The sequence below is a fragment of the Pteropus medius genome, unplaced genomic scaffold, assembly GCF_902729225.1.
Source record: "Pteropus medius unplaced genomic scaffold, Ma_sr-lr_union100, whole genome shotgun sequence".
NCBI lineage: Eukaryota > Metazoa > Chordata > Mammalia > Chiroptera > Pteropodidae > Pteropus > Pteropus medius.
Window position 1 is genome coordinate 3,700,261 of NW_024347862.1, and position 26,897 is coordinate 3,727,157.

A 26,897-nucleotide genomic window follows, 5' to 3' on the forward strand; every position below is an offset into this window, starting at 1 on the left:
AAGAGTACAGACAGAAGCTACCGACTGACCCGGTATGAGGCCCCACATGCCCCAGGAGGTATTCAGTGAGTCATTGATTGGGGTACAGTGGCAGAGGTAGTGCTACCTCGGGAAAGAAGACAGTCACCCAACCTCTGCTCTTCCATTTTGCTGGAGCTGCCACCCAGTGGTAAAGTGGATTTGGATGCCCAGAAAAGTGCATTAGCCAGGAGGGTGCAAGCCTAGCCCCAGAGAGATGAGGCAGTCGACAGGATGAGGGCCAGAAACTTCCCCTCTCCACCTCTTTCTCCACGACTCACAATTTTCAGAAAGAAACTGAGGCTGTGACTTGCGTGGCAGAACCCCATGGGAGGAATTGGTCTCCACTCGCTAGTCGACAGAAAGGAAGCACCGGGGTCTGTGTGGCAGAAGACTCATTCCTAAGACGGATGCTCCCAGCAAGGAGTGGCTTCCTGGCTCTCAGAAGCCTCACCTGGCAACTGCAGTGAGACATGCGGATGCCTCCAGTACTTTGACTTGGCCAACATGTAAGCAGATAACTGGGGAGAGGTGGATGTCCCCAAACCCACGAAGACAGCAGCACCAAGGAGGAAATACTTCAAGGAATCCGATAGCCACCTTTATTCTCTGGCAGCTAGAAGGGCAGGCTCCTGCACAAGGGAAGAGAAACCAGGTACACCCCATCCACCCTCAGGGCCTTCTGCCCTGTGCTTAGGCAGCACCATTATCTTATTGGAAGAGAGAGATACATCTTTAGTTGTTTTAAGATGACCTCACAGAAGCTTCTGGGTGCTCATAGTTTGAACTAGGACAAGATTTTGGCAGAGAAAGGCTCAGAACCTAGGCCCCTATTTACCACCCCCTCTACCTTCATTCCCATGCCTTGGCCAGGTCCATTTAAATATGAACCAGGGGAAGAGAGGGGATCCACAGCACCCCCAGAGCCCATAAATCTGGGGCACCTTAGGTTTGTCCGATCTCATCCCGTTGGAGCCAGGGTCCACAGGGTGAAGGAAGGCCCAGAGCAGAGGAGAGTCTGCAGACAGCACGTGGAGAGCATGGAAAAGGAGCTGCCGGCGGGCTCCCTACAAGTGGCAATTAATCAATCTGGGAAATTAGCTCCCACAAAAGGAAAGGAGGAACCGAGTCAGCAGCTTTGGAACAGCACTCCAGAGGGTGCCGAGCCAGAGGCGGGATATAAATAGAGCAGCAGCAGCTTGGTGCTCAGCACAGACGGCTCCAGAATGGGAGGCTCTTTGGCCCCAAGGCTTCTGGCCCTGGCTGGACCAAAAAGGACCGATGGAAGAGCTTGAGTTTGTGCATCAGGGCCTGCCTCTTGGCCCTGCTACTAAGCAGCTTCTACTTCTGAGCCAAACTGTGGAAGGAAGATGCCAGTCTGACCCTTTGCCTGCCACCCTTTCCTCACTCAGGAACCAAGAAATAAAGGCTTATGTTTAGTTCTGTGGTAACTCATTGCTGAACTCACAAAGCAGGCAGCTGGAAATCATGGCAAGCCTCAATTTCTGCTCTAGATGGGAGAAGGTAAAGTGGTGAATTCAGCTGAGAAGGTGTGAATCCTGTTTCCAAAGGAGTAATCCCCGAGACACATCAGGGCACCCAGCCAGCTCCCTGCCAGTCCTACTCACAAACCCCACACGTCTGCTGCCCTCTTCCTCCTTCTTTCATTGGCCACAGAAATAAACAGCATTTTGCTGTTTCGATGTACATATATATACACATAGAGAAACCCACGATCTACATACCTATGCATTTGTATCTATATCTATATATATGTAGAGTTTGGAAAGTGAGATGGAAGTTCAGCCCTCTCCCAGGATTTAAAAACTGAAGCAGAAGCAGAGAGCAGCAAAAACCATTGCTTTCCTCTTCTTCACTTCCAAAGATCTTTGAAGAGGTGAGAAAAATCAATCTAGTATAGAGGGGAGTAGTGGGGAGGAGGCAGATCTCTCCCTGTCTCCAGTTCACTTCCTGATCTCCACCCACAGCTGAAAGGTCTGCCCGGCCTGGTATCCCGAAGACAAGGCCAGTTGGCCAGGATTTGGAGGAGACTCCCACTCTGGCCAGAGAGAGAACAGGCTGAACGAAGGTCTGAGCAACCCTCAGAACTACTGGGCAGGCCAGGCCTCCACTGATGGAGAAGACGTGGCCCCAGCACCCATCACCATGCATCCCCTTCCCTTGCCCTCAGCCCAGCATTCTCGCTCTGGGAGCACTTAGAGTTGTGTTGTCACAGCAGAGTGGCATGGCCAGGGTCTTCCTGATCCACGCTGTTGAGAATCGCCGTCTGGTCTTCTGGAAGCTGGCGGTGGCACAAGTCTGAGAGGCGGGCAAAGGGGTCAGGCCGAGAATGTCTCTTCTTCTTTCGGAGGCAGACAGCTTCGTCGGGCCACAGAACCTGAGAGTTTGGAAGCTGCTGAGCCTGGGAGGCAGGGCCATCTGGGGAGGAGGAACAGGCGCACAGAAAGACAAAAAGAAAAGCAAGTGGGTAAAAAGGGAGACCGCAGCCTCACACTCTCACTCACCTTGTTCAGCTGCGAGGGCACGTATTCTGGGTTTCTAGTAGTAAACAAAGGGGTCACCTGAGCATATGGGACACCAAAGCAAACTGCAGCAGCAAAACCACCTTCTTCACCATGAAGGCCACCGACACCCCAAGTCTGCTCCCCTAGTTCTCATGAGTCAAGAGAGCAGGGTGGAACTAGTCCATGAATGTTTATATTTTATCTTTTATTTAATATTAAATATATTTATTATCTTTTATCTAATATTTCTTTTTTATTAAAAAAACATTAATTTTTTTTTTTTAGTGCCTCCTAGGTAATAGCCATCATTCTTGGTACTGGGGTTGGGACTTAATACACTTTTTCATCCTCCACTCTGCCCTGCCCCACAAGCAATGGTGAATTTTACACAAGATTTTAATTGCATGCAATAGAGTCAGGCCTGGCCCTTCCTACTCCACGGCTTCTCCACTGCCTCATAGCCTTTCTGGAGGTAAAGAGAGAAAGATATTCCTTTCTAGAATATTATATTTTAATGCAAGGGTGAGGAAAAAGAGACAAAATGTAAAGACTTAAAAACTACAGAAATAAAATTTTCAGATACTGTAAGTGCTACAAAAAATATATAAAATAGGGTCATGAGATAGCAAAAGACTGAGGCACTGCTACTAACGGAGTAACGCTTGAGTTGAGTCTTGAAATATGAGCCTTCCAAAGATGAGAGGGAAAAGTGTTCCCAGCAGAAGGAGTGGTAAGTGTGAAAAACCTGAGTTAAGAGCAAATGTGACATGTTCTGGAGACAGAAGAAACACCACTGTGGCTAAAACAGAGTGAGCAGAGGAAGTGAAGCAGGAAAGACAATGGTATCACAAGAAGTTTGAAATCTGCTCAGTTTTAGTGAGAAGCTTCTGGAAGATTTTAATCAGAGTGAGTGTGTGTGTTTGTGTCTGTGCGCGCACATGCTCACATGCCCATGACCAGAGGAGAGAGTATGTTATTACATTTTCTAAAGGTCACTCTGGTTTCTGTGTGTATAATATACTACAGAAGGGGCCAGGATAGAGGCAGGAGGACCAGTTAGGAGGCAATTGCAATAGTCAAGGCAGTAGATGAGCATGAGTTAGAATTTAGTTTTAGCAGCTGAGACAGAAAAAAAGTGGTCACATTCAGGGTATGTTTTAAAAGGTGAGCCAGCAAACCTTATAAAATGGGTTGGATATAAGATGTGAGAGCGGAGAAGAATGGAGAAGTAAATTTGGAGATGATAGTCAATAACTATTTTGGACATTATAAAGGCTTATGAAAAAAATGCATGTTCGGGAGGTACCTGGAAATGAGACAAGTTCATGGAAAGAATTTGGGCTAAAGACATATTTGAGCAATGTTAACATACAAGAGAACAGGACTACTGTAAACAGAACAAGAGAATATAGGCATTCAATGTGACTTTTTCCCAAAAAAAATTTTTAAAAAAAGATAGATGATAGATTAGATAGATTAGATAGATAGATAGATAGATAGATAGATAGATAGATAGATAGATAGATAATAGATAGATAGATAGATAGATAGATAGATAGATAGATAGATAGATAGATAGATAGATAGATAGATAGATAGATAGATAGATAGATAGTCTTAAACTAAAATGAGCTTATATGAGTTGAAAATTCAGTTTTGGGCTTCAACTTCCCACTCAAACCATAAAAAATTCATTTTCTTTTTCCCTGCCTCAGTATTCCCACTTAAAAAATATAATAGGATAATAGCACCACTCAAAGGCTAAGTGAGAAATAAGTGCTCATGGACTCCCCAAGATTCAAACGGCCTCTGTATAACACTTTTTCATAACCCCATCTCTAAAGAAAGTTACTCTACAGTGGTTATTAAAGATCTGCAAGAAACTGTTCAGCAGTCTTCTCTGATGGCCTGTCACATTCATAACACCATTGGTAAAAAGAGAGTATGTGAGAAATACTAAGGAATTTTCTACATCTGCAAAAGTGCTGAATTATCTTTGCACTGTTTTATAGGCTACATATTACTGCTGGATAAACAACAGACTTATTTCAATAGAGGTATCTTTCTACAAGATGAGAAGATTTCACTCTATCTCATTGAGAAAAATCTGGTCAATCTGCACAAGCTGGATCCATGCCATGATGTCCTCTAAGCACTAGGGAGGACTCCATACTTCTCAAGTCCAACTAAAGGCTTGAAATGAGAGAGAAGAAATCTATAAGGAGATAAGGATATTTCCACGGGGTGTTACAGAATAGGAAAACTAAGATACTATTTATGTTGTTAAAAAAAATACATTCAAACAATACAATATCTTTTCTAAAGGTAAATTTACACAGAAAGGTTCTGAAAACACACACATACCAGAGAGGAATGCTTCCCAGATGGAAGGAAACAGAAGTGGGAGGACAATCAAGAGATTTTAACTTTATCTTTCTCATCTTTACATGAAAATAATATTTGTGTGTTACTTGAAAATTAGTATTAAAGAGAAACAAAGAACGAAATAACACCTGGTAGATTCAATTCTAGAGAAAACCCAAGGGTGGGATCCTGCGCCAAACAATCCCACATTAACAGCTGGCAAGGTAAAAAGGTGCTTCCCACCATTTACCGGATCGTTTCTTTGACTTCGAAGAGCCCTTGGATGACTTTTTGGGCTTTTTTATCCGTTGGTATTTCAGAGCCTCCAGCCTCTCAGGTGCAGCAGCGTCCCCAGATGCAGGTGGATGGGTTCTGAAAAGGGGTAATTAGAGAGGCACAGATAAGCTCCCAGAACAGGGAGCTTCTGAAGCAGGGCTGGAAGAAAGCCAAACAGCCGGCCCATAGGAGGACAGAGTAAGGTTTTATGGAGTCCCTCACTGGCCGTCTTTCCATCGCTCCTGGAAGGAGGAAAACCCAGTAGAAATCTCCAGCAGTGGGAGGCCTACCTCAGATGGAAACGATTCTGTAGAGCAATCAGAAGACCTAGGAAAGGGAGAGAGAAACTTTAATAGTAAGCCCCATCACATAGAACTCAAGCTGGGAAGAATAAGAAAGGTCAGAGAAAGAAGCAGCTTCGATGTCTGAAGTCCTTAGAAATTGTCACAATCAAGACCTTTAAATGAAAAGTAAAAGGGCAGATTTAAGCAGGAGGTGAGCAACCCCAACCCCAACTAACCGTCCTCCTCCAGAAAACAGAAGGCCAAGGCAAAATGAGAAACCTGGCTTCACTGGTCTCCTTCTGCTCCATCTATAAGATTCAGGCAGAATCCAGCAGCTAACAGCAACAAATACTTGTCATCTACCAACATTCGGCAGAACTGTCACCCTGACCCTCTGCAGATCTGGCTCAGACTTCTTCAGTCATGTAAGGGAATAGAACAGGGTGGAAGTAGATTACAGCGGTTAGAGTGTCCAAATATGGCAACCTTGCAAAGCCCAGGATATCTGTAGCAAGTATCCAGTGAATCTCTAATTTTTAAGATTCAACAGAGAAACCAAGGTTGTTGGGAGAGAAGACCATGTGTATAGGTTTCTCTTTCTTTCCCAGTTGAGTGGACGTTGCCATTTGCCTGATGGATGAAATGCATGGTTAGGGCAAAGTCAACAATTTAAGCAAAGCCCATGCTGAAGCCCAGGTGACAAAGGGAACCAAGGAGAGCTAAGAAGATGGACTTTCTGTGACAATTTGTGCATATTGGAGAGAATTTTTCAACAGTCATAAAAGAAGAAAACCTAGAAGGTATGTTATCAATGGAATTTCTTCTTAAAATAAGCCAAACTTGGAGCCTGAGGAATAAAGGGAAAAAGAGGGAGAGAGGTCACTCTTTCTTTCTCACCAGTGTTGGCATTAGCACACAATCAGAGAAGCAGAGACATTCTAGGGCCACAGTAGACTAAAGTGAATCACACTCTGCCTCAATCTCCACATCTCCCTCTTCCATCTCCATTGCAGTTGGTTTTGGCTGAATCCTGATTAAGGAGTAGGATGGATAATCCTGTGAGGGGAAAAGAAGTCCCCAATGCTGAGTAAGCAGTCCAAGGCATATTTTTTTAAATGATAGAGGGATAGGATACAGCCGCATTGCTCCAACAACAGATATCTTTGTGAGAATGAAGGAAACAAAGCCTCTGGCTTCTGGGGTTTCTTGCATAAATTGGCAATAAAGCAATCTTCATCTTCTTTGATGAAGGTCATTATTCCATAGCCCTTTAGTAAATAAAGTATCAAGAAGTTCCACCAAAATTCTGGTCAGAGACAACTTTTTGGTTTTCCATAGCCCCTGATAGCATGGAGCTAAGAAGCCCCACCTACGAGTGCGCACAGGCACACACATAGTCTCGTAGAGTAGTCCAACTCACCATTAGAAGTCAGGTCTTCCACCCCCAAAGACCCAATCTGCAATTGCCCATTCCTTCCTCTTTCACAAACTCCATAGTCTACCCACAGAGATTCTACACAGCAGCAGCAGCAGCAGCAGCAGCAGCAGCTGGAAGGGAATTTGGAAGGCAGGCAAAGAATGGAGATGGGTAGGGCATGAGGGGGCATGGCTTTCCAGTGCTGGTAGAATGTCCTCACCCCCGTCTCTTCCTTGACTAAGGCTTCTTCATACTGCCTAAAAGGAAAATCAAAGATATGAATCCACTGTTCAGTTTATCTGTCTCCTGGTCCCAGCCAGCCACTTCAGAAGGACCACACAAAATGAGTGATGTATGGTCTGAGGAGGTATATGGCAAGCAGTGGACCTAGGGAACAGTGCTTTAAAAACATAATCCAGAGTGTTCCACTAGGGCATGAGAGAAGCTGGTACAGGGTGACCCCTGAAAATTCCTGTGGCACCTCCAAGCCAAGTGAAACTTCCAGGGATGTTTTTATTATTACGATCAATAGATTGTCGCCATTATCATTTTTATCATACAACATTTATTTACCATTTACCATGCAAGGCACTGATCTATCTTCTCTACAATAATTTTCTTTAATCCTTACAACAACCTGAAGAGGTAAATACTACATTGACCCTATTTTCTGGATAGAGAAACTGAAGTTAGGCCAGGTAGTGTATCCAATAATCCAGTTATTATATGATAGAGCCAAGGCTTTCAACACTAGACTAAACTGCTCCTCCAACTTCTTCCTGATAAAGCAGGGACAGAAGCTACATCAAAAAAAAAAAAAAAACACTGCTTCCACACATCATCTGAGAAGTCAGTCTGCCCCAGAATGCACTAGCTGCAACAGTTACTGACATTCTCAGCTGTGGTGGCAGAGCCAGGGTAAAATAGACCAGGATGGGGAAAGGCTGGCTGTGTCAGGTAAAATTTCCCAAATAGCAATGATCCATTGAAGATGGTAAGCCAATTTTTACTCATGAAACAGCCAAGCTCTAGCCCTTCCAGGACACCTGCTATTCACCTGTTTTCACTTTTGGCTCAGCACTCAAACACAGAAACATGACAGAAGGTGGCTCCTGAAGGTATCAAGACACTCTCCCAGTGCTGGAGAAAAAAAAAAAACAAAACAGTGTCTGGAAGGCAGGAGGAAGAGAGGGGGCAAAATAGGTCTTTATTTTAAGCGAATTATTCAGAAAAGACACATGAAATATGGTCCAACAGATATCACCTGCAGCATGTAAAGCCCTTTGGAATCAAATTGCCTCCTTTTTTTTAGGAGGGGTGACCATGTGCCCTGTCAGTGTCAAGCCCACCTGGGGGACTTTCAGGTAATAAAGCTTTTGCTGCTGATGTCTCTCAGAAAGTAGGAAGCTTGGGTTAAGTGACTCTATCTATCCCTGGAATGAAGCTGGCAAGTAAACCTGAGGCTGACCCGTAGGTTGCCTTATCAGAACAAATTCCAGCCCTGGGCTCTCCAGAAGTTGAGGTCTCAGTTCTTTTTCTCATCAGCCTCAATTCTTCTCAAACATACAGGAATTCTGCAAACTCTGGGGGTGCTCCTTCTCCCAGGAAGTAAGAGCATTACTGAAAGGTGAAAGCCTCAAAGCCTAGAGATTTCTCTGGATATTCCAAATTGTCTACCCGAAAACTGCAGTTTTCTGTCGCAGTGGTGTTTCTCTGCAGTTCAGAACTACCCTAAATGGCCTAGAACTTACTTTAACACTTTTTTCTCCCCATCTCTCTCTTCATAAAATCCATACAAAACCCAAATCATGACCATTTAGCTAAGCTTTCCTTAGCTGCTTAGCTGTATGCTGACCCAGAGTAGTGAAGGGAAGACGCAGCCTGGTTCAAAATGTAGGCAGACCACAGGACAGGAAAATCAAAATCCAAAATTCATTAAGGACATTTCCTGCCCTTAATACCCAAAGAGCTGACCATTATGACACAGTTTGCAACTATCCTCCAGTCAACAGGCAGAAGCAATGATGTAAAGAGCATTTCCTCCTCTTCTTAATTGTCTGGAAGCAGACTCTGCTTCTCTGACTATATAATGTGGATGAGAAGCCGAGGAAATTCACACATGTATAAGGTATAGCCAGAAAAAAAGGCAAATCCATTCTTCATAGACAAAACAGAAAGCCAGGAGTCTGGAGGTCAGCTGCTATTCAGCTTTGACCACAGATAGTACCTTTCTAGTGGGATCAGGGCACAGACGAAGTGCTTGGCCTTAGAAGTCAGGAGAAGCTTGTTCCAAAGGGGAGCTCCTTCCTATGGTTACCTCGGGGCCCCATCCACACTCCCAGACCCACCCGCATCATGGAGGCTGAAGTCAGTATTAATGGGAAAGGGGATTAGAGGGAGATACAAGAATAGGGCTGCTACCAGTATCAGACAGATTGCTGAGAAAACCATTTGGCCTCCCAGCCATTCACGAAAGTACAGGTCCATGCAATACAACTCCCTGTTTTGAGATGGGAGTTGGGAAGAGGAGAAAAAGGGGGGAGAGAGAGAGGAGGAGAGGCAGGGAAACAATTACAGGTGTGGAGAGAAGAAACAGGAGAGAAACTGAAAGAAATAGGAACAGAGCAAGAACGAACGTAGACAAGACGTGTCACATCTTCTCCAAGCAAGACTGAGTGGAGACACATGCAAAGGCGCAGCATGAAGACAGCGTCTGAAGAGGAGTCTGCCACCTCCCAATGGCCCCAGCAGCTATCGTGCCCAGGGAGGCCCTCAGCAAGCAGAAGGGCAAGCGGTGGCTCCTGCTGCCCAGCATTGTCAAGGTCTGACTCTGAGGCTGTGGGAGGATCCTGTTCTCCTAGGTTGGGGATGCTGGCCAGGCCCAGAGAAGTAATGCCCTCTCATCGTGGCCCCTGGTTTCTGGGTTTGCCACAGCAGTGAGAGTATGATAGCTCGGCTCCCTCAGATCTGATGCAGTGGGGACAGTGGGGAGAGGGGGTCAACGGTTGAGTGAAGGAGAGTGGCAAGAGCAAATGACAATGGGATCCAGGTACTTTTGAGAAGTGGAGTGAGAAAGCTGGTCTTGAAGCTGTCATACTTCTGGGGGGTGACAGAGGGGTCATAACTTGGGGCAGGGAGGGAGAGCAGGGAAGACAGAAGACAGTCCAGTCACTGTCACGCTGGAGCATCCACCTGGCAGGCCACAGGAGGCCCCTAGCACACGTGAGCTCACAAAGACTTCGTGACACCTCCACACTCTCCCAGTGCTAACAGCTGAAGTGGGGCCCCCAGCTGGCCCCACACCATCCCAGGGCCTCTTGACTGCTAACACTTTTATAGCTGCGGATCATAAAGAATTGGCATGGCATCCTCATTGTGGGACACCTTTATGACTACGGGAGATTTATAGTCCTGAATTAGAATGATAAGCCTCCCTGGACATCTCCAGGTGGTAAAGGGAGGCAGCTGCTTCTCACTTAGGGAAATCAGAGGTACCAGAAGGAGGTTCTCCCTCTTCCATCTGAGGGCCGTGGGGTCTACATGTTCCCAGAAGCATGGCAGTGGCGTCCATGCCAAAAAGAGGCTCTTAGTTACCAAGAAAGCAAGTGAGCCTAAAAGCTTCTTTAAGACACTTCATACCCCTCTACATGCCCAGCTCCGGAAACCCCCACTTGGAGGAAGATGGGAGAGGGGTCATCACGGTGGAGAGCAGAGGAAGGAGTGCAGTGTTGCAGCTCCGGGCATGTTTGCCTCTTGCCAACTCAACTTCCTTCTGCCTGGGAACCCTGTCCTCTCCTCTGCAGAGCTCCTCACAAGACCCTCTCCCTACAGCTGGCACCCACGGGGGTCAGGAGAGGCTACTATGGGGACCCCAAGAGCAATTTGAACCTGAGGGCAAGGTCCACATCTCAGTTTCATAACAGCCAAGAACGGGCTGCAGAATAAAAGAAGCATGGGAAGCAGTGACATCCTCCTGCCCTTGCCCTCAAAGGACCAAAGGTGACCTGGTCCTATGGAAGATCCAGTGGTTGAGGGAAATTGCCGGGCAACACCCCAATCCTGTGCTCCTGGAGAGGACTCACTATTAGTAAGATCCCAAGAAGACAGTGAGGGGCCAGTCATCCTGGGGAAGGTCTGTGTTGTTGGTGGTGGTAGTGGTGGTTTTTTATTTTTTATTTTTTATTTTTGTTGTGGTTGTGGGGGGGGAAATTAGGGGAAAGGGGGCTATGCCTGAGGCTGCTGGGAAAACAGGGCAGAGAGGGGTGTTCCTGGGTACCAGTGTGGCCCCAGACAAGTTTCCAAGGGTGCACAGATGCAAAGCAGATCTTAGGCATTCTGGGTCCTTCAAAGTGCATGCAGGGTCCCAGGGGGCTTCTATGGAAGCTCTGGGTGTGTTGGAAGCAGGATGACGAGGTGTCTGAGTGAGGAAAACTGCAGGGAGGCTGTGGGAGAGGACTTGACATGGGGAGTGGAGTGAAAAGCTGCAGCTAGGCAATGCCCGAGCGTGGCCTGGTAGGGCTGTTGGAGTAGCATGATGTGGGGAACCCAGAAGCTGTGGGGATAGAGGAGCAGAGGCTGCTGCCCCCACAGAGGGGGTGAGGGGCTATGGTCTGGATTCCCCTGTAAAGGAAGCGATGGCCCTGCCGAAGCCCCATCCGCCTGTCCACCCCCCGCCCTGCCCCAGCCGCAGAGCTCCCTTACCTATTGAGCTGAGGAGAGGCTTGTCTCGACAACACTGCCCAGATAGCTGAGATCAATCAGAAACAAAGCAGTTATCAACACAGGCCGTGGGGGAACCACCCACGCACACCCAGAGGGGAGGGGGGAGGAGCACAGGGACCAGAGAACCAACAGGCGAGGCTAGAGAATGGGGCGAGGGGAAGGAGAGGAGAGAGACAGAGAACCAGACGGCACAATGGGACGAAGCAGATGAGAGAGCTGCAAAGCACAGACAACAAGGCTGCGCGCACAGCATCTCCTGCACAGACACAGGCACCTCCAGCCACTACGCGCCACGCCTGGCATCCTAGCTAGAGCTCTCCAGCACCTCCCGAGGCCCACTTCCTTCACCCCCAGCAGGAACAGGGTGGGAGTGGGAGGTGAGGCTTGTACTTCCAGGTACCAGAGAGGGTGGGAGTGAATGGGGCAGGGGAAGGACACTGGGCTCCCTCCTCCTCAAACGTCTCCCATCCTGCCTACCACCAGGCCAGCCTCCTCTGGAACTCTCTGCTCCCCTGCACAGTCGGCCACATCAAGAAGAGAGACCAAAGGACGGAACCAGAGAGAGAAAGAGATGGGGAGGGAGGGCAGGAGGGACTGGGAGTCACTAAAGAGACATTGCAGGCTCTTCCGAGCAAGTCGCACCAACTCAGAGAAGATGAAGAAGAAAGAAAGACAGAGAGAAAGACAGACTTGAGGAAGGAAGGGGAGGAGGAGAAAGGAGAGCAGGGGAAGAAAGACAAGAGAAAAAGAGGCACAGACAGGTGTCCAGGCTGACTCTGGTACCTGGAATACCAGCTGCTACAGTTTAGAGTGTGCTCTCTCGGGCAGGCTGATCGCAGGAGCTTGTCTGTCTGTCTGTCTGTCTGCAGCTTCCTATGAGGCACACAGGTTGGGGTGGGGTATGTGGCTCCAGGCACATGGTTCACAGCCTGAGATTTGGCTCCCAGCCTCCAGGATGCGTCCCCTGGAGAGACTGTGGGAGGGAGGCGCCCGGCGCCCACTAGGCTGTTAAGGGCAGGGGTTTGGGGATAAGAGTCCCTGGCCTCATGGTCCAGAGAAGTCAGGTTTCAGAGTCCTGCTAAGCAAGGCGGGGCTGGGGAAGAAAAGGAGGCTGGATGCAAGGTCTCTGGGCAAACCCTAGGACCACCCCCAAAGCCAAGATCATGGGGACACAAAGAGCACCCCACTCCATGAAAAATCTGGGGTGGCCACTCATTCAGACACCCCACGCCCCTCCCCTTGTCCATGTGTGCCCACACTCCCCATCACCCTTGGAGCCTCTTGAGAGCTCTGGGCTGGGTGGAAAGAAATTCCTCATGCTCCTGGAAGGGTACCTGGGCAGGTAAGCCCCGCCCCCACCCCAATGACCACACCCTGCCAATGCCAAGACCAGAACCCCTGTCCCGAAGGGACACTGCAGCATGTCCAGACAAGCCCTGTCATTCGGGTTGATGGAGGGTGGAGGGCGAGGCAAGGTATCAGGGCAGCAAGATGACCAGGTGATGGTGGGCAGGAGAGACCAGCTCACACTCACCCTGAAGTAGGTAGCTGTGGGGGAGGGGGGTCTGGTCTGAGCAGCTCCTCCCCCATCCTTCGAGGGGAAGGCGTCTGTCCAAACACATCCAAGTTGTCCGCAGGCCCCGCAGGGCCCGGCGGAGGGGAAGGGTAGCCCGTGGCCAGAGTGGTGAAGCCCACTGCAGGCCGGTAGCTGGGACTCCCGCTGCGGCTGCTCTGGGATGGGGAGCCCGTGGATGGTGTGGACTTGCGAGAGAAGCTGACTGCGGCCGGTGGCTGGAGGGTGATCTCTGACATCTCGGCCTGCTGCAGGAGGCTGGGGCGAGGCCGGGCCCTGGCGGCAAGCTCAGGGGAGCCAGTGCGGGAGCTGAGGGGGCTTTGGGTCAGAGGCGAGAGCCGGGACGGCTGTAGCACCACTTGATGTAAACTGGGCTCGGCGCGCCTGGCCTGCCGGGGGCTGGGCCGGGGCCGGGTCTGTGGATCATACCACCTGGTGTCCAGGCCAAACGTGCTGGGTCCGCCGTGCCCCCCCGGCTCGGCAGGCTCAGGGTAAGGCAACACGGGTATGCCCATACCTTGGCTGGTATGTCTTAGCTGCCCTTGGCTCACCAGAGGTTGCATAGGTCTGTCCTGCCACTTGGCGGTGGTGGGCACTGGGACAGGGCCTCTGCCTGGTGGCTTGCCTACCCAACCCTTTGGCGCCTCCAGAGACAGAATGCCCGGGTAGGCCGCGGGCACCTGGAGGGAGCTGGGGGGCAGTCCTCGGGGGAGACAGGCCTTGGGCTGCAGACTCTCGGCTACATCACAGGGGTGCAGCTGGTGGGGGAACATCATGGCCGGGGTTTCCAGTCCCCCAAAGGGGAATTCTGGCCGGCCCCAGGGCTCAGGCGAGCGGCCACCTGTAGGTGTCTGAGTCAAGGGCAGCGTGCTGTTGGAAGCGTTCTCTCCGTTTTCCTCAGGGATGGTGGGGTGGCCAAAAGGCCCCTCGGTGTGCAGGGGTGGGGAGGACATGACAGAGCTCAGGGGGCTGCCCACTTCTGGCATGTAGAAGGGTGGCGGCTCCACCTCCCCAGGGCTGCTGCTGCTGAGGTACCCATAATACTGGCCGTGGTGGAAGGGCCGGGGGGCAGGGGGCCTGGCTTGGCCTGTAGCCTGGAGCCGACCTTCCAGGCCACCGGGGCCCTCCAGCCCCCGGGGCTGGAACCGAGGGCTGTATGCTGGTGGTGGCAGGTAGGACTCCTGGCTGGATGACAGAGGGGTCAGCTGGGACTTCAGGGCAGTCACGGATGTGGGCACGAGAGGGTCGTCATTCTCCTCGTCGGACTGGCGGAACTCAGGGTACATGTCTGTCTCCTCCGCAAAGGGAAAGCCCTCGATGCGCCTGCCCTTGACCGAGGGCTCCACCTCGGAGGGACCCATCACAAAGCGGCCGTCCGGGCCTCTGCTGATAAGCTCGATGGGCGTTGTGGCCTCGGCCTCAGCCTCGGCCTTGGCCACACTGTACTTCTTGCTGCTGATGGCTCTCTTGGTCTTCTTGTACAATGACAGCTCCTTCTCCCGGGTGGGACTCAGCATCCTCTTGGCTGCTGGCTGACCCTGGTCATCAGAGGACTCCGATGGGGCCCGGAGCGTCCGGATGCTCTCTGGGCTCACCTTGCCAGAGGACAAGCTGTGGGAACAGGAAAGAGAGCAAGAGGGATGAGGCAGGAGAAACACTGGTCCATTCTCTTTGTTCTCTTAGAAACACCGACCACAAACACCTGAGAAGATGATAAGAAGATAAGGAAAAGTCCTGCAGGTGGGCTGCGTATTTTAGCATGAAACTCTCTGGCCAACTCTCGATTGTCTAGATGTGTTTACTGAATAAACATCCACATTTCTACTTTTATTTTGCCCTGTCCCTATCGTTTGCCATGCTCTATCCAGTCATACCTGCAACTTCATTCCCAGGCAGCTCACAAAAAGCAAGTTCATTTTAATTAAACTTATACAAAACATATTAAGAAAGCAAATCTGTTAGGATGACCAAAAAAAATCACAGAAATGCATTCCAAAGCTAAAGAGAAATGGATTATCCATGAATTTGAATCCCTCTGCAAAAGACGGTGTGGACAACTTAAAATTACTACTCAGATCAGCTAACAGTAAACAGCTTAGAAACGCTGTCATGGGGCTGAGCAAGGCAAACCATCTACCTGTCTCCATACTTTACCCTCCACCCACGCACCACAAACAGCCATGTCATAGTTCTGCTGGGCACTTACGGAGACTCCAGACTCTTCCTGCAGTGAGTGATGGAGAGTGGAGGATCTGGAAGGAAAGAAGAGAGAGAGCCTACTGAGGCCCGAGACAACGAAACACAACCCAGCTGAAACAGGGCCCAAAGGAGAGCCACAGAGGGAAGCAGCTCCTTCCAATGTCTGGCATCTTTAGATCAAGTTCAGAGTCCTGTGCTCACCAGCAGGCCCTGCCTTCACTCTAGTTCTGGTCTATCAATCTCCCCACCATCCCTGCTTCCTTTCTCCCTCTTTCAAATCAAGTCCCACTGGCAGCTATACCCACAGGATTTTGGCTTCTTTCTTTTGAAGAGAGACCATGCTAAAAATGGGCCATCCCTCCTAACAGGGAGCTTTTGAAACTGGGCCAGGTAGAGCAGGGGGTGGGGGTGACACCCACCTTTTTTGCGCTTGAGCTTACGCTTGCGCTGCTTGTTGACAAAGCAGGCGGCCAGGGTGCTGAACAGGATGGCAGCTGCCAAGAAGCAGATGGTAGCTACAATTCCAGCCAACACAGGCCGAGCTAACCCGTCATCAGTCAGGTCCGGCTGTGGGAAGATGTCTGCCGGGAGGGGCAGGGAGCATGTATGAGTCCCTTTCTCCCCCAAAGACCCCCACCTACCCTGACATCCATCCCCCAGGTAGCATCCATCCCTGCCTCGGTGGCACAACGATTTAAGGCTCAGGCTCGATCCATGCTCAACTCTAGCAATGAAGAGGTTTATGTGACAGGGGAGGAAGAAGAAGGGATAGTTTATAGAGGGCGAGTGGTTCCCACATAGCTACTAAAGAAGAAAGAGCATCTATAGCTTACCTTTATGGGGATAAGAATTTCAATAATAATCTAGACTCGTCTAGTGCTTCTTAAAAAGTTCTTTCATCCATATTATCAGATATTCTCACATTAACCCCATGAAGTAGACAGAGCACACATTATTGCTCTCATTCTCTAAATGAGAAATCTGGGATTTGCCGAGTTTGAGCGACTTGTTTACATAGATACTATGTATCAGTGCCGCAACTACACACAGTTATTTTGACTTCCAGTTTGGTGTCCTCTGCCTTCCACCCTGCCATCTTCACAAAATGAGCGTAGATGTGATAACACCTGGGAGAGGGCTTCTTACTGCACAACTCAGATCCATTTCTAACTCCTTACACTACAGGTAGCAACTTCTACAGGGAAGATTAGCATGTCCCGGTCATCTCAGGTACAGAATGCTGGAGCCAGCAGAGACATGGTTAATGGGTCCAACTTCCTCATTCTGCAGTAAAGAACTGAGGCTCATTTTGTACCCAAATTCATAGAGATGATTAGTGACAGAGCCAGGACTGGACCCCAGTCCACTGTATTATACTACAAAGGATAGTTATATTAGTTGAGTGCCATCCTTTAGGTTCATCGAAGGAGAAATCTACATATTCTGATATATTTGGCCAGAATCCATTGCTATGTTGATAATAACAATGGACAAAAATAATCCAAATCACGCTGAGTGGCTGACTCGAAAAATGAATGCTACGGCCTTTGGAAATGGGGGCTTAATTTGGGGGAATGTTTAGGTTGCTGCATCCTCATTCACCCATGAGGAGTCTTCCAACTATGTATGTTTCCTCTTGGGATCCAGATACCAAGCCACTGAATACAGAACAGTTCACTGAGATGAGCCTGCAAAACCCTCAAGTCTTCTATCCTAGCCTTGCTGCAAGCTCTGTTCCCCAGTCCTCCACCTCTCCAAGTCTCTTCCCTGGAGGTAAGCCAAGACAGAAGTATGCTGGTTTCTGCTGTCTAAAGGAGATGTGTGTGTATGTGTGTATGTGTGTGTGTACACACACACACACACACACCCATATATACACACACATACATACATAAACATAATGTGTAATATATGAGACAGAAGTCATACTCCACTCCCCCCAAATGCTCTCATGCCACTTCCATCCTTCCCTGCCCTCTGCCCAATCTGCCCACCCCCGCACTTGGCCAAGCTCCTTGCCAACTGGTCCCAGGGGTGTTTGTGTGAGCAGTGCCCATGGAAATGGTGCCATTGTTCTATCACTAAGCGAGCACCTCTTCCCATACCAAGTAACCACTCCACAGGGGGAGGGAAGGACATTGCTATGTTTCAGGAACTGTAACCAGAGAAAGATGTATAGAAATGAGACCAGGGCCAAGGAAAAATAGAGAAATTGATAAAATGCTAGGGAGTTGGCTTTACTGAGCCTGGAAAAAAATCTATGGTGAGGAAAGAGTGGAGGGAAACAACACCAGGCAGCAATTTTCTAAATAAAACCACCATAATTATACAGCAGCCTTACAATAGGCATTGAATAGATACTTGTTGACCTGTGTTCTCTTTGCTCCAACTCGCCACCCCACCCCACTACAGATGATCTCACTGAAGGAAACAGATGTTAAAGCAAAATAACTTAAATCAAGTTCTTTTTGACTACTATACTAAGAAGATTAGCTGATTTTCTGTGGCCGTCTTATAGAAACTGGCATTAACACAGCTCTTGAGTTGAAGAAATCCTCTCCACCATGGAAGTAGAAGCATGGATCTGATGGGCTTAGGAAATGCTACAATTCACAGTTTCAATGGAGTGTTCCTTAGTTTCTGATTCAGCCTCTCTTCCCATGCTGGCTATTTCATAAAGGGACTCCCCTGTGGCTCTGGGGCTTACGTCCCCCCAGCTTTAAGAGAACCCCCACCCCTGGAGTACCTGTGCTGGAGACGCCGGCGATGTTGCTGGGCTCGCTGACCAGATCCTGCATGACGGCCAAGACCCGGAACTCGTACCAGGTGTCCTACAGCCCCAGGGACAACACCCTGTCAGCCAAGGGACCTGAGGCAGCCACTGGCCCACCACTGGCCCAGCACTACTGACCCTGCAGTGATATCTCCTGAAACTAAGCACTGGAAGGAGTGGATACTGGGAATGTTTAACAACCAGCTCTCAAGTGAAAAAAAAAAAAGTCCTGATTTGTAGCATTTGCCAATTGCCATGGTGCAAACACTCTGACCGTGGCTGAATTCAGTGAGGTCACTAATAGCAGAGTTGGGAAGAGATGCATACAGGGGCTTTCAGGAGCCACCACAAACCAATTCCAGCAACAATTGAGTATTCAAGGAAGGAAAACAGAAAGACAGATGAGATGATGAGGTTGTCTGTATCCATGAAATAAGCTATTTCCTCTCTCTGACTAGAGAGACATCAAAGTTTAAAGGGGGTCAGCTGGAATAAAAATAATGTGTTCTCTAGGGCTCTGAATTGTTAATGGGTGAAGCTAGAAGACAGTCCATCTGGGAAATCCTATGCCCATCCCAGCTAGGCTCCTAATAAGGAGCTGAGGTCAGTGTCTGATTACATGTGCTAGGTTCTGGCCCTGCCCTACCCTTCCCTAGCTCATGTCAGCGCTTAGAGAAACCCCTCAAGGCGGTATAGCTCCACACTACCACAGAGATGGTCCTGAATCTGTGAGACCTCAGTCTTCATGATCTGAGGATTCCAAACCTTGGTAGCAGAGCTGGGAGAATACAGGAACAGTGATGTGGTACAGTATGTGGCCAGACCTCATTCACCCAAGTTGGGTCACATTCGAAGCTTCCAGTGACTCTAGAAAGAGTCCGGTCACTTCCAGAATATGGGAAGAAGAAGCAAGGGAAAGCTAGGTCCTCACTTGGGACAGATCCTTGGCAAAGAATTCTCCATCGGTGCCTGGGATTGCATCGTCTAACATCTCCCAGCGTTCTCCGACACGAAACTCCATGACGTAGCGGTCAATGGGAAAGCTGTGATTGGCAGGTGGGAGCCAAGACAGGAGTACACCCTGCTGGGTCCGATTGGCTGTGAGGCACCGTGGTGGAGTAACCAGCACCAGGGGTTCTGGAGTAGTGATGGGGAATGCTGCAGTGGCAGGAGAGACAGAGGGAGACAACACAGGAGTGCTGAAGTCACTGCATCCTCATCTTCCCTGTGCTATCTGCTGGCTCAACATGTGTCTCTGGGACCATCATAACCCCAAGATGACAGTCACATGCCCACATGCCAGTGTATGCCTCATTTCAGGGGCAAGAGTGTCAGAGAAAAGAGCTCTTGTGACCCAAAGGAAAGAGGCAGAGTAAGTGGGCCCAAAGCTTCATGCTTCTGTTTTCAGAGTACCTCTAAAATTCTCTACGAGGGAATCAAGTTTCTCAAAAGGAAAAAAGGAACTACAGGGAAGAAGGAAGAATTAAATGTAATTATCTTTTTAATAAGATAGTATCTTTAAAAAATATGTAAAACATATATTTTATTCTCTTCCAAGGAAGTAGGAATATCTTCCCCCACACAGTTCACTCTTTCAATTCCCTTCTTGGCCCAGGTGGAAAATCAAGGCCCAGCAAGGGGCACTTTCAAGCAAGGTAAGCACTCTGTCACCGCTGCCCACCTTGGTGGCAGTAAACCAGGCTGGAGTGGTGCCACCTGTTCCCAGAAGCCCTCTCTGGCCCCAGAAAAGACAACAAACAAAACTACAGCCAGGAAGAAAAAAAGTGAGCCGCTAGGTCCAGGAAGGAAGAGTTGGCCACACTCCCACCACCGAATAAGGCTGGGACCAGAGGAGAGGACCAGCAGGAGAACAGGAGGAGGAAGGATTCCTAGTCTCCCTTGCGAAGCCACAGGAAGATGCAAACATGTAGCCTGACCAGGAAGGCCAAATTCAAAGCCTCTCCCTTTCATCTAAGGGTGCAAAAGGAATCTGGCCAAATGTGCTCCGATGTAGGATGAGGAACTCTGATCCAGACAAACCCCACAGAATGATGTGACAAATCCTTATTGAGAGATCAAATGACAGGACTGTCTAAAGCACTTAGCAAGGTGCCTGGCATACAGTAAGCTCTAAAGGTTAGCTACCAGGACCATCACTGCCATCACCATTTTTATCGACCCCAGGTCCTCTGGGAAATACCCTCGAGACATCCCGAGCCCTCACCTAAAGTGTTCACAGTGACCACCTCACTGAAGGCGCTCGTTCCCAGCTTATTCTGGGCCAGGACACTGAACTGGTATGCTGTCTCAGGCTCCAGGGCATCCACTAGCAACCAGCTGGGTCCTGGTGGCACTGGCAAAGACAGCCAGTCATGGGGTCCAAACTGTGCCCGCTTCATCCTGGCCAAGAGAAATAGAAAGGATCGGGGACAAGGGAGTGGGGTGGGTTACACTGGAAACACAAGAGTGCATGCAAGGTCCTCAAGGAAGTGGCAGTTGGTACACCTGGCTTTCCCAGGTTCAAGGACGGAAAGAGGTAATGACCAAGGTGAGACGCCCTTCTCAACTTTGGCTGTGCCAATCCTCATAATTTCAGGTCACCAGCCACTGCTGATACCCCCTCTTCGAAAAGGGACACTTTGGTGTAAGTCATGCTCAAAATACCGGTCAAACTGCCAACTGCGTTTTAGGAAAATCTCACCCTGGTCACAACCCTGAGAGCAACTGTGCCATGGGAGAGTAAGGACACTGAAAAAAAGGCAGGTACCACAGTATGAAAGAGAAGAGCAACTTGGCAACAGCATGACTAAAGAAAGAACTCTGGTGACCAAGGCCACCCACCCTCCCAGGGACAGCCAAAAGTGGGACCTAGAATAACCCAAAGGGCTCACTCAGTCCAACCAGGTTTGAGTCATCTGAGGAGGTCTAGGGTACATGACAAAGAAGATCAGGAGTTTCTCCACAGTGGGGATCAGGATCCCTAAGGCATTAAGGTTCAGAAATCACAATAAAGGAGAAGGTCACACTGTTTGTGGAGAACACTGACACTTTTCTACACAGCCCACAGCCCAACTATGAAACCGGCCATCTGCAGTGCCCAACATCACCACTGGGAGGAGTTATCGTTCTGTGGATTGAGACTAGGCAGCCCTGATGCCCACCAAATTCCCCTCTAAGTCAAAGGCTCACTACTGTGTATACCCAGGAGCTGGAGCTGAGGCAGCAGAAAGCACAGCAAAAAGAAGCGAGCGCCAAATGTCTCAGTCATAACATGGAGAGTTAGAAGCAGTCAGAAAGAACTGGAGGAAAGAAGACCTCCCAATCTTTGCACCCACTCTTCCCCTCCCAGGCACCAAAGCAGGTGAGCGAAGTGTGACAGAGCGATGCAAGCGAGCAGCAGCGTGGAGCAGAGCCGCCGGCAGCCAGGGAAACCCCAGTCTATGCCCAGACCTTCCACCTGGCGTCCCTAAAGGTGGCCTGACCATGCCAAACGCCCTGTCCCGGCTAAGCAGCCGCCCAGCAGTGCCATGGTCTTGCAGTGCTCACCGGCAGGGTTGTTAGGAGGCCCTGTCCCTGCCCCTATCTGCCTCCAGAAGACCAGAGATAAGGGGTGGGAGGGTATTCTGGTTGCAACTCAGAGTTCTCCAAGCTCATCATCTAGGTCCAGTTTGCCTCTTCAGAGTTAAAAATGCTTAGGATATTCAAAGTCTGGGAAATATCCACCAAATCACAGGAAAGAGAGCAGGCCCCCTCTCAACTTCCCTTGCTATTTAGAACTGCAACAAGAGTTCTCCCTGAATGACCAGGGGCTTCTCTCCAGGGTGTGAGGTTTCTTCCTCCAGAGGCCCTGGCTGAGGCTGGCGGGGAATACACACCCAGATGAGACAGGTCTTAGGAGGAGGAAGTGAGGGGGCTCACTGTCCCTGCTCTGGGATGAACCCATGATGCAGGTGGCTGGTTCTTTGCTCAGGATAGGAATGTGGGGAGCAGGAAATCCTAAAGTGAGGGGAAGGGGGCCAACTGTGGTTTCTCTCTCCCCCTTTTCTATGCCTCCTTTCCTCAGCCCAATTCATGCAACTTTTAGATCTCTATCCTATGGTTTGGCAAAGATATCGAATCACTGCTTCTAGATAGATTTATAATAGAGATATAAACACAACAGAGACACATGGCCCCACAGAGAAAGTACAATGCTGAAGACCAGGCAAGGAAGTGTTCACCCCTTCACACTGGTTTCTGGAAACACTGGGGAAGGGACACAATACGAACTGGATTCTTTGCTTCCAGCTAGGCTGTTTCACAGTGCCCTTGAAGACTGGGAGTCTCTTCCAGACTCCAGAGGACAGAGGAAACTAAAAGAAGAATGAATCAAAGACACAAAAAGGGGGCAGTGAGATAAGCTGGAGAGAGAGCAGCAGAGGGTGGTGGACAACTCAGGCAACAGCCCAAATAGTCTTCCCAAACCTGGGCCAGGAACACAGGAGCGTCCAGAGTCCCTTAGACATACCCATCCCCCAAAAGAATTGAGTCATTGTGTCTACACACCTCATCATCTGGAGGTCTGGTAAAGAACCAAATCATTCCTGTAACCTCCACCCACCCCAGGGACTGACTGAAGTGGGGGTGGGGAGGGAGAAGCAGAGAGCAAAGCATGCGGGGCTGACTCACAGAGGTCCGTACCAAACTGAGAATGTCTGCTCGAATCCTCCATCATAGCCTGGCTCCCAGGACACGTTGGCAGTTGTCATGGAGACCTGGACCCGGACACTGCCCGGGGCATGGGGGCTGGTGCCTGGAGACCAAGTGGAGACCTCTAAGACTGAAGAGAACTGAGCCAATTGAGCTGGGCACCCATAACCTGCTGTGTCATAGCAAAAGGCAGTAACCCCAGGTGGAGTGACTGAGGATGGGGGGGGACACTGAGGAGCTGGCACTCTGGCCAACCAGGTAGGAGGGCTGGAGAAGGAAACCCAGTCCACTTTAGTCTATCCAGTAGGAGAGGGTATGAGCACTAGGAATGTAAGCCGAGGGGAAACTGGAGCCCTCCATCACCCTAGGACAAAGTCCTGTGCTCACTTGCCAAGCACAGAAACACTCCCTTAAGGTCACAGGCAAAGCCAAAAAATACTTCTCCTGTAAAGTTCTCCAGCCTTAAAAGACAGCCTTAACCACCCAAACAGTGACATGAGGGGCAGCATAGCATAGCAGTTAAGACTTCAACTTGGGTTTGAGGCCTGAGCCCACCACTATCAGCGATGTGGCACTGAGAAGGTGTTCAACCCCCACCAGCCTCACTTTCAATGAATGTGCACTGGGGCAATAGCAGCTTCCGCCTCGTAAGCTGTAGATGACAAGGCATCACTTGGTACAGGGCCTAAAACCGCTGGTAAATGCTCCCAAACTATTGGCTGTTGTTACAACTAGAGCTGTCTGTCCCCAGAGGAGCAGGTAAAATGGACACATGCCTCAGACAGATAAGTAGGAGAATGCTCAGCACCCCAGGAAATGTAAACACTAGTCACCCCTTCAGTGCCAGGCCCAGCCCGTGGATCTCAGCATCCAGGGCTTTCCAGCTTCCCTACTAGACCCTAGACTCAGAGCTCTGTGCAGTTGCTACTGGCCATGCAGGTGCCTAATTTCTGTGTCCCTCATGAGCAAAGGACCTCCCCAGGACAGGCCCCATGTCACCTCCCTACACGGAGTCCACAGAGGGCTGGGGCTGCCCATGGTAGGCTCCTGGTTCAGGGTGGACTAACTTGGGAAAGACGTCCAGTCTCCAGCACCCAGACCACCACCCGCCTGCCCACTGCCCCATACCGATGACAGTCAGGTGGGTACTGGCAGTGATGCTGGTGACCACATTGGTGGCGATGCACTCCCACTCCCCGTGGTCCTCCTTACTCAGGGCTCGAAACTGGAGACTCCCGCTGGGCAGGGCGTTGTGCTTGCTTCTGCTGGGTTTCCCTACCTTGGCCAAACAAGGGGGCAAGGAGGGGGGCAGGAGTGGGTGGTAAGGGAGGAGCCAGGTCGGACAGGGGAGAAGAGAAGCCACCAACACCTCAGGGGTCCGAGAAGAGGATGGAGAGGGCAGTGCCTGAGCATTCAGCCTGCACCTCTCAATGCCCTTCATCTAGAGCATCCATCTAGAAGTCACCCTGGCTCCTCAGCACCTGGCCTCTCAGAACAGAGCCACTATTGGGTCTTTACCCCCAATCAGAGTCCTTCCCCCGCCAACCATGCTCCCTGGGAGCTCCAGGAACCAGAGGTACCTTTCTCCATGTGATGACAGGGAAGGGGTCCCCTGCAGCAGCGCAGGGTATGAGTAGCTCCCGGCCGGCCTCCTGCCTGTACTCCCAGCCTGGTAGCACCGTAAAATACGGGGGATCCTAGGGAAAGCACAGCAAGTCTGTAAAGGCAGTCACTTCAGGTGCCTGCCCACAAAGAGGCCACTTGTGGCCCTGGGCCTTACCTTCAGGACAAGTCGCGCAGGAGCAGACTGACCCATGGTCCCCAAAGTGTTGTAAGGCACACAGGTATAAGTGCCAAGAGCCTCCTCTGTGGCCTCCTCAATTCGAATGGAGCCATCCTCCATCAAGGTCCAGCCTAGATTCTGCCAGAGTGAATAGGGAGCCATGGTCAGGGGGTGGACCCTCAGTCCCAGCCCCACCAGGCCATACCCGGGCTGGGTCAGCTCCACCAGCCAACCTGTGGGCAGACCTAGACATAGCACCAGCTACCATAGGGACAGGGTTGCCAGACCACAGACCCCATGGGAAACAACTCTTTGCTTTCCCAGAGTTTTTGGTGGGGAGTGGAGAGGTCCTGGCGGGGAACCAGACCCCAAAGACAGTATCTTAGTGTCGGGTGAGTATGTCTTATTGGGACCAGCATGTGACTCTCTAGCACCTTCTCGACCTGCAGGGGGCGGCCATCCTTGTTCCACTTGACCACAGTGGCCGGCGGCTCTGCGTCCACAGGGCAGCGGATATAGCCATGAATTCCCACGGGCACGTAGATTATGGGGGGCATGTTGAGGACACGGGCTGGGTCTGCAGAGGGGTAGCATAGGGTAGGAGAGAAGAAAGACACAAGGGAAGTCAAGAAGGGAGGAATCCAGGCAGGGATTTCTGGCACCCCAAAGCACAGCCTTTCACACCCTCTGCCCATTCAGCAAACACTATGTGTCCTCAGTGCTCAACACGGGCTAGTGCTGGGCCAACCGAGGGTAACAAGGTAGGCAAACCCTGGCTCTCGGGCTACAGAACAGAGGCCACATTGGGCTGCCCTAGGGCAGGCTATAGAGTTCTTTTGCCAGTCCAGCCCACAGTATTCTTAAGCAATTCTGTGTTGGATGCTCGCAGTGCTGGCCCGCCCCAGTCTGCAGCACTCCTCAAATGCTTCTACTCACTACGAATATTACTGCTGAGCAGGGGCGCTCATGTCCATTTCCCCAGCCCCTAAACTCTGGAACTCAGAGTCAACATTTGAATGCACCCTCCCCCACCTGCTCCTCATCCTAAGTCTTTATCACCAAGCAGCTCCTCTCTCTCCACATCCTAAGCCAAAAGATGAAAGGCAGTCCTATGCATACAGGCAGAGGCATAACCACAGGTGGTCCTTCTCTCTCCTCTGCTAGTTGCCCAGTCTCCCAACCTCCAGTTTCCCATGTGTGTCATCCTTGTCCACAGAACAGTTGATAGGTTCCCAGGACAGTAGCAATTGCAGCATATCCCGTCATATGGGTGAGTCATCACCTTTCAGTTCTTCCCAATTTCCCTGAGGGTTACCAACGAGAAAGATCCAGAACTTCCAGGGAGGCAGTGAGGATGAATGAGCTGGTATCTTTTAAGCATTTGGAGCTCTTCAGAGAACAGCATTACATAAATACCAGGCCGAGTTATATATTTAGACATAGCTTCCTACTTTTGTATGGTAGAGAGTTTTTTTTTTTTTCCTCCAAGGTTTTCAAAGGGTTTATGAATGGGAAATACTCTGAACACTGCTTTTTAGCAGAAATAAAGATCCTTGTCTCACCCACCTGAAAATCTTACCCCCCGGATTCTCTTTGAAGGCAAGAAGGAGGTAAAAAAGGACAAGTGGGAGTGGGTGATGGTGCTGGGGAGAGACAGGGAAACCACATGCCCCGCTCGGAAGAAAATGGTCCATAGCTCCAAGGATGAGGCCTCATCCTGGTTAGATTCATCGCTCTTCTGAAGGTCACCTCCTGTTGGTTCTTTCCCTCCTCCACTGCTACCTTCTTGCCCAGGTGATGTAAGCAAGTCAGGATGCTACTCCAAGTGAGGTCCTCCCTTCTCTTAGCCCCTTCACATCCAGCACAGCTTGGGGCACATGGTAGTTCACCGAGAAATAGCTTCTTGACTTGCTTTTTCCTACTGCACGTCTTGGTGGGACAGACCTGATGCCCTTGGTCACACGGCATTTCTTGGGCCTCACAGCTCTTAAAATCTTTCGACTCATAACGTAGCATTCTGAAACTCCTTGAAATTTACTGACAGAAGTGGAGAAATTATGCCTTTGCCCCCAGCAGCGAAATCATTGCACAAGGAAGAAAACAATGAGAACATAAGGTTAGGAGTTTGACAGGGCTGGAGGGTCCAGCCTGGCTCCACCACCAGCCCATTCAAACCACAGAGGCCCATTCAAGCAGTAGACTTTGCAAATACTCATCTCTGCAAAGATGAGCCCCACCTCCTGGGGCACCAATGTTCATCTACCTGTCCCCAAT

General features: G+C 50.1%; 1 protein-coding gene across 13 annotated transcripts in view; it reads right to left on the reverse strand.

Moving 5' to 3' along the window:
* Positions 1-606: 606 nt before the first annotated feature.
* The window catches only part of IGSF9B (immunoglobulin superfamily member 9B), a 48,790-nt gene continuing 22,499 nt past the window's right edge, over positions 607-26,897 (reverse strand). The window contains exons 8-22 of one of the 13 annotated variants that reach the window (XM_039878865.1): positions 25,058-25,200; positions 24,621-24,761; positions 24,421-24,537; positions 23,969-24,119; positions 22,820-22,943; positions 20,376-20,551; positions 19,083-19,309; positions 18,125-18,209; positions 15,798-15,959; positions 15,386-15,431; positions 13,141-14,790; positions 12,390-12,479; positions 11,586-11,631; positions 5,474-5,510; positions 5,198-5,279 (exon numbers count right to left, since the gene is read on the reverse strand). In XM_039878865.1, the coding sequence (XP_039734799.1) occupies positions 11,586-11,631; positions 12,390-12,479; positions 13,141-14,790; positions 15,386-15,431; positions 15,798-15,959; positions 18,125-18,209; positions 19,083-19,309; positions 20,376-20,551; positions 22,820-22,943; positions 23,969-24,119; positions 24,421-24,537; positions 24,621-24,761; positions 25,058-25,200 (3,158 nt within the window). In that variant the 3' untranslated portion in view covers positions 5,198-5,279; positions 5,474-5,510. Of the gene's footprint in view, positions 2,458-5,157; positions 5,280-5,473; positions 5,511-6,364; positions 6,524-6,887; positions 7,142-11,585; positions 11,632-11,686; positions 12,480-13,140; positions 14,791-15,385; positions 15,432-15,797; positions 15,960-18,124; positions 18,210-19,082; positions 19,310-20,375; positions 20,552-22,819; positions 22,944-23,968; positions 24,120-24,420; positions 24,538-24,620; positions 24,762-25,057; positions 25,201-26,897 lie in introns of those variants that run through there. The other 12 variants (XR_005656333.1, XR_005656335.1, XR_005656334.1 and 9 more) reach the window with 12 other exon arrangements.